Source organism: Lynx rufus, unplaced genomic scaffold (assembly GCF_022079265.1).
Source record: "Lynx rufus isolate CCGP_SWC_20201006 ecotype Redwood Valley unplaced genomic scaffold, mLynRuf1.p SCAF_7, whole genome shotgun sequence".
In the NCBI taxonomy this organism is placed as follows: domain Eukaryota; kingdom Metazoa; phylum Chordata; class Mammalia; order Carnivora; family Felidae; genus Lynx; species Lynx rufus.
In genome coordinates, this window is record NW_025814889.1 from 95,041,370 (window position 1) to 95,054,262 (window position 12,893).

The window sequence follows — 12,893 nt, forward strand, 5'->3', positions numbered from 1 at the left end:
AGGTTTTATTTTTCTTTTGAAAAGAACATCAAGGCTTGACCATGATTCTCCTGAAAACATTGCTGCAGACAATGATGTACAGCAAATAAGTTGGTCTGGTTCTGTGTATCACATTTGTAGTCTTTTAATTGGTGGCAAACCAGGCAAAGGACTAGCTTTTATTAAAATCTATGCTGCCTCTGCCCTCCACAGAAACAAGATGCCAAGTCACTTCAGAGCTTAGCATCTTTTTCCCAAGGGTTGTTATCACTACTCTAACTTAGAGAGTTGATGGTGACTCATTTTCTGAAACTGAGGGCCTGCCTTACTGAATGTTAGAAATGAGATGCGGCAGCTCCAAGTCAACTGAATGAAACTAATAACAAACACAGTGTTCCATTAAGGATAAAACAGAAATTTATTTAATGTGGGAAGTCTTTTGATATGTTTGACTTTCAGTAAGAAAGACATGAAGATAATGAAAGGGTTCAGAAGAACAGCAAAGCTGACTTAAAAATAGGAAATAAGGGAGAAAAGTAAATGTTTAAAGAACAGAAGGCTAGATGGCAACAGTTTCTGCAAACATTTTAATTATAAGGAAGGAGAGTGACTTAATGCAGAACTTGGGAGGAAAATGGGTTTAAAAGCCCTTAAGAATTTAGGTTAAATTAAGGCAGAATTTTCTGATACATGAAAACCATCTTACTTCAGTTTTGGGGCAGAGGGTTCACTTACAGAACTCTTTGAGCTCTGGAATCATTGAAAAATTAATCATACTTACTAAATTATCTTTGGGCATCCCCATCCCTGTGTTTTAAGGCCACTAATAAGACCACTGATAAGAGTTAATTCTGCTTCAAGGTTAAGTTGCTCAGCATACCAAGGTAGGATAATTGGCTGTTGTTATCTCCTCACCGGTGCCTCAGATCTTAGACTGGCTTGAGCGTTCTTGAAAAGGAAGATGTTTATAACCTGCAGTAGGAAAAAGATTGAGGCCAAAGATCTGTGATCTCAGGTTAAGTTGCTTCAATGATTAAACTCATTTTCCCTTTTGGATAATGTAATCACCAACAATTGTCTTCATGCCAACAGAAAGGGCAGAAAATCACATACTTCTTAGGTAAGAAAGAAGGAAATCTATTCTCTCAAAACTTGAAAGGTATTAAGTACAAGGTGTCTTCCTGATTTGGAAATCTTCCAAACCCTGTATCGTCTTAATTTTTTCAGAAAAACACTCAGGGTCTTCCTGTAATTTAAGCTTGTTTTTCTCCTTGCTTGGAAATACTGTTACCTACCACATAAAGGAATGAGTACTTCAAAGTAACATATCAGAACTGCAGTTGAAAGATACTTAATACCAGTTAAGTAGCTAACATTTGAAATCCAAGAAAGAGAAGTCAAGAATTCCATGATTTGGTGTTTCCACATTCATCAGAAACATAACTGAATTTAATTAAGAGTATACCCATTTGGGACTTGCAAATCAAGAGAAAGATATGTTTACATGCTTTGCAAAGAAGTGAACATTTTGATTCTTCAAAATGTAGGTCGAGATAGTTCTCAAGTTTGATATGATAGAAGCGTGGCTTGGAAAAAGATAATCTTTAAAAAAAAAAAAAAAGGTCATGAAAAGAATAGAGGCCGAAAGTATGCACAGAAGAGGAGGGGGTAGAAGGAGCAACTGCAAGAATGAAGACAGCAGAATGCAGCTCTAGAAACGGTACCTGTCCCAAAGCGGGTCTGCACGCCGCTGTCGCCTCATACACCGCTCCTGGGTAGTTCATCTACAAATTCCGGGGTGGGCCAAGGGTGGCAAGGTTCCTAAGGAAGGAAACAACAGAAAGGATTCTGTTCTCGGGAGTCCGGGAGCGAGGGGACCGTCCTGATGGGGAAAGTGGTGTCTCCATCCAGGGCTGCAAGGCTGTTTCCTTCGGTCCCTACTCAGCCCCAGCCTCGGGGCAAATCGAGTTGGGGTTCACCTGGCTGCCGGAGACCTAAGTTTCCGCTAGGTCCAGCCAGGACCCCGGCAGCGAGTTTCCTTGGTCTCGCCAGTCGCAGGCTGTTGTCCCACGCGCGATGCCTCCACAGCAAACCCCTGAATCAGCCCGTTCCACTCCTATCCTGGCGCCCTCGGGGCGTGCTGGGGGCCGGGGCGGGGGGTGCGCGGGCCCGCGCCGAGGCGGTTGGGAGAGCTGGGACTCTTCGGCCGGACAGTTTCAGCGCTCGCTGGGCGTGGAAGGGGAGGGCGTCCCCCGCCCCGCCGACTGCGGGTCCGCGCGCCCGCCCCGGCCCGGGAACGTGTGGCCCGGTCTCCCCGGGGCACACCCAGCGCACGCCCCTCGCCCGGGGACCTCCTCCCCACCAGCCTGGCCGGGCTGCGCGTTTCCCCGGAGCGCCGGCCGCCTGGCCGCTGGCTCGCTCTCCCTGCTGGCTGACCAATCCCCGTTCGGAGTTCAAGATTCCCGCCGCTCCACTCGCACTACGCCCTCGCTCCCTGTTTTCCGTTTCTGTTTTTAACTTTCACTCGGGTGAAGCTCGATCGATCCTCAGCTTTCATCTCAGACGTCCCTCCAAGGGGGATTTAAAGAGGATCTCAAGCGCCCGCCACCGCCCCCCACCGCGGTGCTCGCCCGCCCCTCGCCCACGGGAGACGCCCCCGCGGCGGGCGGGGCGGGAAGGCCCCGGTCGGCGGCGGGTGGGGCCGGGCGGAGCCGCCTCCCGCTCGGGGGAGCCCCGGGGCTCGGCCCAGCCCAGCCGCGCCTGCCCTCGGGGCAGCTGCCCGGAGAGCCGGCGGGGCGGCGGCCAGCAGGCGATGGAGACGGGGAGACACCGGGCGAGAGGAGGCGGGGTGGGGGAGGCGGGGAGAGCGCGGGGGCGGAGGCTGGCAGGGGGCGCTGGAGGCAGGAGCCGCCCGTGCGCTCCTCGCGCCCGAGGGTGCAGGAGGCTCTGAAGCAGCGGTCGCACCGCGAGCCTCCGGGGCCCGGCTGGCGGCGGGGCTGGGGGGGGTGGGGCGGGGGGCGCTGCCGCCGCCGGGGGCGTCGCCGGCCTCGGCCCCTTTGTTCTCGCGCGCTCCCCCTCGCCGCCCACTCCCCTGCTGTCGCGCGGCGGCGGCGGCGGCGGCGGCTCCTCCCGCCCGAGGCAGTCGGGCTGGGCGCCGGGGGCGGGAGGGGGCGGGGGGAGCGCGCCAGCCGCCGGGAGTGGGGGGCGATGGCGAAGCTCCGGGTGGCTTACGAGTACACGGAAGCCGAGGACAAGAGCATCCGGCTCGGCTTGTTTCTCATCATCTCTGGCGTCGTGTCGCTCTTTATCTTCGGCTTCTGCTGGCTCAGTCCCGCGCTGCAGGATCTGCAAGCCACGGCGGCCAACTGCACGGTGCTGTCGGTGCAGCAGATCGGCGAGGTCTTTGAGTGCACCTTCACCTGTGGCGCCGACTGCAGGGGCACCTCGCAGTACCCCTGCGTCCAGGTCTACGTGAACAACTCCGAGTCCAACTCCAGGGCGCTGCTGCACAGCGACGAGCACCAGCTCCTGACCAACCCCAAGGTAAGGACGCCCCGCGAGGGATGCCTGGCTCCTGCGGAGGTCTTGAAGCTTGGGGGAGCCTCGGTGTCAGACGCCGCGCGGGGCGGGCTCGGAGTGTCTTTTTGCTCGCGTCCCTAGGAGGCGACGGGGCGTTGGACCCGCAGTGAGCACAGCCGGGAGTCCCGGGGCCCGGGGTTCGTGCGCGGCGACCGGTAATGCCCTGAGGCTTTCTTTACACATCTCTCTTGTCTCGTCTCAGATTTTGAGACCTTGGCCCAGCTCAGTCCGGCGCCTACAGGTCGGACTTTGGAGACGTGCAAGGAGCGGAAAGTTACTTTTCCTCCTGTTAAAGCCAGTGGGTAGCAGGGATCCACCTACTCGGGCGCTCGGTCAAGGTCTGAGCTCCCACGGGCCGCGTCAAGCACTGGCTTTGGGAGCTCGAGATCTTTGGGCCCCTTGGAAGATGTTAGAGGGTTCCTTGCCCTTTAACTCTAAACAGACGTTTTTAACTTGCGCTGCAAAGATGAGGGTCAACAGACGACGTGGAAATCACATGCGAAATTCCGAACAAGTCTGTTTCCGGGGTTTACAGAGAGCTCCTGGTTTTCACGAAACAGATTCTCAAAAGGGTCGGGAGGAAGCCTAGTGACTCTGTGTGTCTAGGGACGATCGGGAGCCATCTGGAGAACGGTAAAACTTACTGAAAATAGAAAACCCTTCGTGATATGTACCGAATATTCCTTCCCTGGCAACTTTCTCTCAAGCAATAAAGAAAAAACCTGGTTAGGACTCGAGGGATGGATAGCCGAGAGAGGGAGACTCAGAAAACTGTTCCCAGTGGAGAGAAAAAACTTATAAAAAGCAGTGTCCTCAGTCTGTGAACTAATTGAGCTTTGTAGTGCGCCTGGTTCTGCAAGAAGGATTTTCTTTCTTATCTTCTCTTGGTCTGTTTTTACCATGCTTGTCGCTTAACTATGGAGTGAAAGTGTGTTTCTTCTTTAACGTTACTGTCATTTTCCCTCTTGGTGAGGGCTCTGCTCGAAAATCCAGCAGAAAAACAAAAGGGAATGAGTCTTGTGTACACAGGAAAACTTTCTGTTAAATGTGACAAGATATATTAATCCGAAAGGGAAAAACAATTATATTAGCATTTTAAGAGTACTTAAAACAAACGTACCATTTCTCTGCAGTAAAACTCAGGGTCTTGTTTCCTTAAACAAACAGTAAATTCTTGAATTGGGGAAATTTAAAAAAAAAGGAATTCCTTTACAAAATGACTTCTCTTTAAAAAAGATGCTCCTGCTGACAAACGTGTATTCATTTACCTTAAAAATGAAGATAATATATAAGAAGTGAATATAAATAAACATAAAAGTACAGATTTAGATAAGGTATAATCAGTGTCCTGAAGAAGCACACTCTGGAAAACAAATATAAGTTAATCTGCTTAAAGCTCAGTAACTTCAAAAGAAACCTTAGGGTTTTAGAAACATCACTTTTTTTTTTCTTCAGGATTAAACCATTAATATAAAAGAAGGTGCCAAGCAGTAATAGTGATTTAGAAATTATATGGTAGTTCACCATTTAGGAGGCATTGCTATAATTGGTGAAACACTGCTAATTAGTTTAAGATAGTGGTTCAGGCACTAATAATAAAGTATATACACATTTACCAATAAATGGCTAATATCTGATCAAGACATTGAGAAGTTAGAATTTACTGCAAAAAGCCTGCTTGTAATTTCCAGGCAATTTTGAAGGATCTGGCAGAAAAAGTAAATTGGGATCATTAGGACATAGATTTTTAAATCAGTTGGAAGCAGTCATAATGCTTTATGTAATACTACAATTTTATCTCTCTCTCTCTCTCTTTGTTGCAAATAATCTATTTTCTTCCAGTGCCAGTTCAGATTCCAGCAACAATTGTTTTGAAGAAGTGTCTGAACAAAATGACGTTTTATAAAGTATTCAAGAAATGACAGAACTGGAGAAAGATATTTATGTCACACACACACACACACACACACACACACACACACACACACACACAAATGATGAGCAACAGCCCAGTGAATTTAGTCAAGGCTTCCTTAGCCAGACCAGTACACATCTTTGTCCAAATTATGATTACATTATGGCATTTATAGAACATAAGTTTGTTCTTTTGCAGTCACCTTTCTACTTTTGGACAATTAAAGTACAATTCTTGTAAGTGATTAGTGATGGAAAAATTCAACATAACTGATATTGTGCCAGAACCCGGTACCTAAGCAGAATGTGTCCACAGTACCCTTAGAAGTAGGCAGGCCCCTTTGCTCATTCCTGACGCCTCTTGGGTGCCTAGGTCTTTTCTTTGCCTTGCATCACCTAATTATCGAAGGCCTGGGTTCCCCACCCATTCCCTCTGTAGAATGTCTGGATTCCCTTCAGTGCCAAGTATCCTAATCACCTTCAACCTTCTCTTCTTCAGGACCCACTCCCCACAAGAAACCATTTTTAGGAAATCACTTCTTAGAAAGAAAAAGAACAAGGACTTTCCCCCACCCCTCCCTTGAGTTTGCTGCATTAATTATAGTAAAAGGCAGGGAAAGGGAAGGAATATTGCACATGTATAACTTCTTTAGCCATAGACTGCCAAAGAAGATAGTATGAACACATGTGACCTTTGACTAGTCCTGTCTAAGATATCTTTAAGTGTTCTTCAGCTTATTTATGGTTTGAATCATATCCATATTGTCAAGGGTAATCACTCTATCCAGTCATATAATATAGTATTCAAGTCTACTAGTTACACATAGGGCAATGACCTGCTCTGTGATTTAACCATAGTGAAATCTAAATGTGGGATATGCTCCCTCTGGGTGCTATTCCCATCACTGCATTGTTTCTGAGGGGCTAGCAGTTGTGTGTGCTAAGAGCTTTGGTTCTTAACCTTGGCTGCACATTAAAATCACTGGGGGAGGGGCTCCAGGGTAGCTCAGTCCCTTAAGCATTGGACTCTTGATTTAAGCTCAGGTCATGATCTCACAGTCTCGAGATCAAGCCCCACATTGGGTTCTGTGCTGGGCATGTAACCTGCTTAAGATTCTCTCTCTCTCCCTCTGCCCCAGCCCTGCCCGTGGGCTCGCTCTCTCTCTCTCTCTCTCTCTCTCTTTCTCAAAAAAAAAAAAAAAAATCACTAGGGAAACTTTACAAAGAAATTCTTATGCTTGGGTCCCACCCTTAGAGATTTGGACTTGGTCTTGGGAGAGTCTTGAGAGTTGGTGTTTTTTAAAAAGTTCTGCAAGTGACTCTAATGTGTAGACAGAGTCAAAAATTACTGATTAGAAAACATACTTATCTGTTGTGCAAGAAAAGTAAAATAAGAACCGAAAGGATCCATTGTGATTAATACTTGTGTTTTTAGGTTAAAAGATGTTACTGATCCTACTGAATATAGGGAACTGGCATAAAAGGACGGACTCAAGGAAATTCTGAAGGAAAAGAAGAGGATCATTTAACATTAGTGTCGAAATGGTCATTTAAAATTGGTTTAGCTTAAATGAACTTAATGCAGTTCCAGACATTTGCTCTCACATCAATATATACATCGGGTGGCAGAGAAAAGATGAATTTTTAAAACTATCTCTTGTTTGTGCAATAAGAGAGAGTGAGTGATTAGAAGCTGTGTGTTTTATTTTTGTTTTGAGGTTTGTTGTTGTTGTTGTTGTTCTCTGGTCTGAAAAACCTAGACACAAAGGGAAAAAGTCTATTCCTAAGAATAGTGCTGTGAAAGTGAGAGAAATTCACTGAAGAGAAGAAAAACTTTAGACTTTTGAGTGTATCCTCTGAAACTGAATGTCCCTAACTGTGTTCCTCGCAGCTTACGGTTCCCTTGGTATCCTTCACAACCACACTGGTATGTCCCAAAGCCCCGTCCCCTGCCCCCCAGTCACACATCCTGTGTAGACAGTGTGGTCTCCTGGGGTTGATTTCTGAACTGCATCCTAGAAATAAATGTTCAGTATGATACACTTTGTGCTCTAGGGAGGTCCATCACATCAAAACTAAGTAATCAAAGGCTAAACTGGATTATGACGATTTCTCTACAATCTTTATTTCTCTATGATAAGGATGGCTTGCTGTGGTTTTTTCCTCTGGTGATTATATTAAATAACTTGGCAAGTACGTAAAATCCAATTCCTCCAATACTTGCTTAGCCTCTGTGATCAAAGGATGGAGCAAGAAACAGGAGTACGTCTTAGCATCTTGTGATCAAAGGACTGGGCAGGAAATAAGGACATACAGGGGCGCCTAAGTGGCTCAGTTGGTTAAGCGTCCAACTCTTGATTTCACCTCACGTTGTAATCTTATGATTCGAGAGTTTGAGCCCCATATCAGGCTCTGTGCTTGGGATTCTCTTTGTCCTCTCTTACTGCCCTGCTCCAATGCTTGCACAGACACACTCACCTCTCTCTCTCAAAAATAAATAAATAAACTAAAAAAAAAAAAAAAGAAGAAGAAACAAGGACATACAAAGATAAGTTTATTCATTTAACAAATATTTGTTAAATGCCTCCTCTGTGCAATGCATGCTTCCAGGTTCTGAGACTAGAATAAGAGATCAAAATAAAGTCTGAAGTTTATGTTTTGGTAGATGCTGACAGACAAGAAATAGACTTGTAATGTCATGTAATGGTAAAGATGTAAAGAAAATTCAGGCAGCATAAGGGTACAGACTGGTGGAAGAAATGAAGGGCTGCCCTTTTGCACACAGTGGTTAAGTGACATTTGTACAGAGACCAAAGAGCATGAGGGGATGAATAGAGGCATAGAGGACAGAAAAGAGTCAATCATATAGCTGTCTTGAGAAACAGTGTTTCACAGGCTGAGGGCACAGTAAGTGCAGAGGCCCCGGGGCAAGTGGCTGCCAGGCTAATGTGAGGAACAGTAAGGATGACAATAAGGCCGGACTACAGTGAGCAAGACGTGAAACAGTGGGAGGTGAGGTTAGACCTTACAGAACACTGTAAGACCTTTGGAATCTGTTCTGTGTTTATGAAGGTAAGCTGTCTGACATTAAGCAGGACTGAGATATAATCAGACTTAAACTTCTAAAAAATGTAGATGATCCTTCTGGATGCTGGATTGAGAATAGAATTTGTGTGTGTACATGCATATGCACATGCTCACTTGTGCAAGGTGAGAGATGCAGGGGCAGGATTGAAAACAAGGAGTCTAGTAGGGCAGGCAAATGATGATGGTGACTTAGATCAGGGGTGAGCATTGGTGAAGTTCACTGATGGACTGGTCAAAGATGACTCAGCAGTTTGTGGTAAGCCCAACTGGGTGAAGGGAGGTGATTTTACTAGATGGGAAAACTAGAGAAGAGTAGTTTGGGAGGAGTGTGAATGGAAAACAAGGGTTTAGTCTTAGATATGTCTAACAGACATACAAGTGAGGATGAATCCATACGTTTCTGCCCTCAATGAGTTCATTCTCCGGCAGAGGAAATAACACAAATAACTATCAAAGGAAGTGTAATGTAAGTTCTACAGGAAAGTACAAACACTAGAGAGGAAAGATTAGGAGAAAAGCTTCATGGGAAACGAAACATTTGCTATGAAAATTTGAGAATGAATAGGATTTTCATCTTGGGAGAAAAAGTAGGGAGGAATGAAGAGAACATCAAGGAAGAGAAAATGCCAGAAGCAAAGCTGTGTGAGTGCAGGCTATGTTGGGGAATCATCAGATAGACCATGTGGTTGGAACACAGTTACAAAGAAGAGAGTCTTAGGGCTAAGGTGGGAGAGTAAACTGGGATCAGTAATGTGGAATTGGGTTTGGTGACATTGGGAAACCATGATAGGAAGAATAATGCTCCCCTCCCCCCACCAAGATGTCTACATCTTTTTTTTTTAATATATATTTTTTAATGTTTATTTATCTTTGAGGGAGACAGAGGGTGAGTGAGGAAGGAGCAGAGAGAGAGGGAGACACAGATATGAAGCAGGTTCCAGGCTCTGAGCTGTCAGCACAGAGCCCAATCTGGGTCTCAAACTCATGAACCCATGAGATCATGACCTGAGCCGAAGTCAAATGCTAAACCAACTGAGCCACCCAGGTGCCCCCAAGATGTCCACATCTTAATCCCCAGAATCTGTGAGTATCTTATGTTACCTGGCAAGGGGGAATTAAAGCTCCAGATGGAATTAAGGTAGTTTATCAGTTGACATTAAAATATGGAGATTATTCTGGTGGGCCTAGGGTAATCACAAGCCTCCTTTAATGTGAAAGAGGCAGTCAGAGTGATGCAATATGAGAAAGACTCAACCAGGCATTGCTAACTTTGAGTACAGAAGGGGAGCCAAGGAATGTAGGCAGCCTTCTTTTCCAAGGAAGCGGGGAAAGGCAAGAAAATAGATTATCCCTTAGAGAATCTAGAAGAGAATACAGGCCCAGTTTGGTGAGACCCATTTGAGAATTCTGACCACTAGAATTTTAAGATAATAAATTTGTGTTGTTTAAGCCATTAAGTTTGTGTTACAACAACAGAAATCTAACACAGAAGCCAAGGAAAGTTTTTGAGTAGGTGAGTAATCACGATTCAGTATTTTGGGGTGCTTGGGTGGCTCAGTTGGTTGAACATCTGACTCTTGATTTTGGCTCAGGTCATGATCTCAAGCCTTGCATCGGGCTCCATGCTGAGCACTGTGAATTTGCTAGAAATTCACATTCTCAAGTCTCATCTTAGGCCCACTGAATCATAAACTCCACCCCAGTTTCTGACTTAGTAGTTCTATGTTGAAGTTCAAGAATTTGTAAAGTAAAAGAATGTATAAATAGGTGGGGAAGATGAAATAATATAAAGCAAACAGTCCAAAAGAAGGCAAGGAGAAAGAGAAAAAGAAATGTAGACAAGTAGAACACCAACAAAAAAATAATAAGATAGATTTAAATGCCAATTTATAAGTAATTATATTAAATGTAAGTGGATTAACTTCCATTTAAAAGACAGAGATTGTAGACTGGAAAAAAAACAAACAAACCCAAATATATGCTGTTTTCAAGAGTCACACATAGAATATAAGGACACAGAAAGGTTGAAAGTTAAAAGATGGGAAAATATACATGCAAACATCAACCAAAACAGGAAAAGAAAAGCTGGAGTATCTGTATTATATGAAATATAGTAGACTTTGAGGCAAAAATTTGTTACTAGATAAAAAGGAGGGACACTTTGTAATTATAAAAAAATTAAATGTAATATAGCAATTCTATATTGGGATATACCTAAAAATACAGCCTCGGGGCGCCTGGGTGGCGCAGTCGGTTAAGCGTCCGACTTCAGCCAGGTCACTATCTTGCGGTCCGTGAGTTCGAGCCCCGCGTCAGGCTCTGGGCTGATGGCTCAGAGCCTGGAGCCTGTTTCCGATTCTGTGTCTCCCTCTCTCTCTGCCCCTCGCCCGTTCATGCTCTGTCTCTCTCTGTCCCAAAAATAAATAAACGTTAAAAAAAAAAAAAATTTTTAAAAAAATACAGCCTCAAAATACATTAAAAAAATAAAACACCTCAATGGAGAAATACACAAGTCTATCATGAGAGTGAGAGATTTTAACACACCTCTGTGACTAATAAACAATCAGACAAAAGTAATATTGACACATATATGATAGATTTAAATAACATGTTTAACGAGTGACAACTGACATATAGAATAGTATATTAAGTTGTAGCAAGGTGTACACTATTTTAAGTGCTCATGTAATATTTACAAAAATGTTATATTCAGGGTCATAAAATAAACCTTGACAAATTTTAAAAGTGAAATGGTAAAGAGTGTATCCTTAGAGAAATTAAATTAGCAATTATTAAATTTTACTGAAAAACATAGAAGATGTGGAAAATTCTTCAGGGAAAGAATGAGTCAATTAGCTGTACATGAAAGAGACAATCTGACACATACTTTACACTCATAAAATCCAGTTCCAAATGGAAGAAAAACTAAATATGAAAAGAAAACTATAAAACTTTCAGGAGGAAGCTTGGGAAAATATCTTTATGACAGAGGCTTAAATATTTTCTTAAATGAGACTAAACAAATAAGAGGAAAAGAGTGACACATTTGAGCACATTAAAATAACAATTTCTATATGACTAAAATTATTGTAAACTAAGCGGAAGTAAAGCTAAATATTAGTGCAAGATAATGGCAAAACAGTAATAAACAAAAATGAAAATGTCTACAAATCATTAAGACAATGGTGTATGATATAATGGGAAAATGAGCAAAAGATATGTACAAGCAATCCATAAAAGAAACTCAAAGATCAATGAATGTGAAAAGATGCTCAATTCCACTAATCTCAGGGAAATTCAGATGACAACAATAACAGGACACCATTTCACACCCATCATTTTGGAAAAACTTAATATGCTTCATATGACCAAATGTTGGTGAGGATTGAAGAAAATGGTAAGTTTTACCCATTGCTAGGAAATTGGTTCAACCACTTAGAGAAATAATCAAACATATTAAGTGTAACTGAAGCTGTGCATATCTGAAAACCCGACAATTTCACTTCAGGGTATTTACTCTAAAGAACTCTAACACATATCCAAGGAAATGTATATATGGGGTATTTCATTGCAGAATTGTGTGTAGTAGTGCAATGTAGAAACAACCTAATAGAATTAGGATATTGGATGGGATGCTTTAACAGGAACCTAATCACAGTGACCTAAACAAAGTAAGTACTAGTTTCTTTTCTTTTTCTTTTCTTTTCTTTTCTTTTCTTTTCTTTTCTTTTCTTTTCTTTTCTTTTCTTTTCTTTTTTTCTGTTGTAAATGTCTGAGCCTGTATATAATCCAAGGGGCTGTGCCAGACTTTGGATGTGGAAGGTCATCCAAAGACCCAGGTTCCTACTGTCTTGTTGCTCTACAATCTCTTAGGATGCTTTTACTAGCTTGATCATGTCTGTCTTTTAGGCAGTAGGAAAGGGGAAAAAGAGAAAATAGATGGAAAGCAGCTTTCTTTCTTTTTTTTAATGGCATGTAATTCACATAAAATGATATTTGCCCTTTCAACAGGTACAGTTTTTAGTATATTCACAAAACTGTGCAATCATTATCACTATCTTTTTTTAGAATATTTTCATCACTCCCATAAGGAATCCTGTACACATTAGTACTCATTCGCCTTTCTCCTAACTTGGTCATGGTATTTAATCCTTTTTTTATATGTTCCTAGATTTATTTGGTTTACTAGCATTTAGTTGAGGATTTTTGCATCTGTATTTATCAGGTATATTGGTCTGTAGTTTTCTTGTGATGTCTTTGTCTGACTTTGGTATCATGGTAATAGAATTAGTTGGGAAGTGTTCCCTCTTCTATTGTTTGAAAGAGTTTTTGAT

The 12,893-nt window shown here is 43.3% G+C and overlaps 1 protein-coding gene and 1 long non-coding RNA gene across 3 annotated transcripts in view; one reads left to right on the forward strand and one right to left on the reverse strand.

The window, feature by feature from the left end:
• Window positions 1-339: 339 nt before the first annotated feature.
• On the reverse strand, window positions 340-2,156 carry LOC124502603 (uncharacterized). The gene is made up of 3 exons (XR_006959941.1): window positions 1,959-2,156; window positions 1,704-1,800; window positions 340-951 (listed from the first exon to the last, which is right to left on the reverse strand). It is a non-coding gene; the product is annotated as an uncharacterized LOC124502603 (long non-coding RNA).
• Window positions 2,157-3,166: 1,010 nt separating this feature from the next.
• Window positions 3,167-12,893, forward strand: part of KCNMB4 (potassium calcium-activated channel subfamily M regulatory beta subunit 4) — a 63,336-nt gene continuing 53,609 nt past the window's right edge. For both annotated transcript variants that reach the window (XM_047066881.1, XM_047066882.1), the window contains exon 1: window positions 3,167-3,522. In XM_047066881.1, coding sequence (XP_046922837.1) covers window positions 3,187-3,522 — 336 coding nt within the window. In that variant the 5' untranslated portion in view covers window positions 3,167-3,186. The remainder of the gene's footprint in view (window positions 3,523-12,893) is intronic.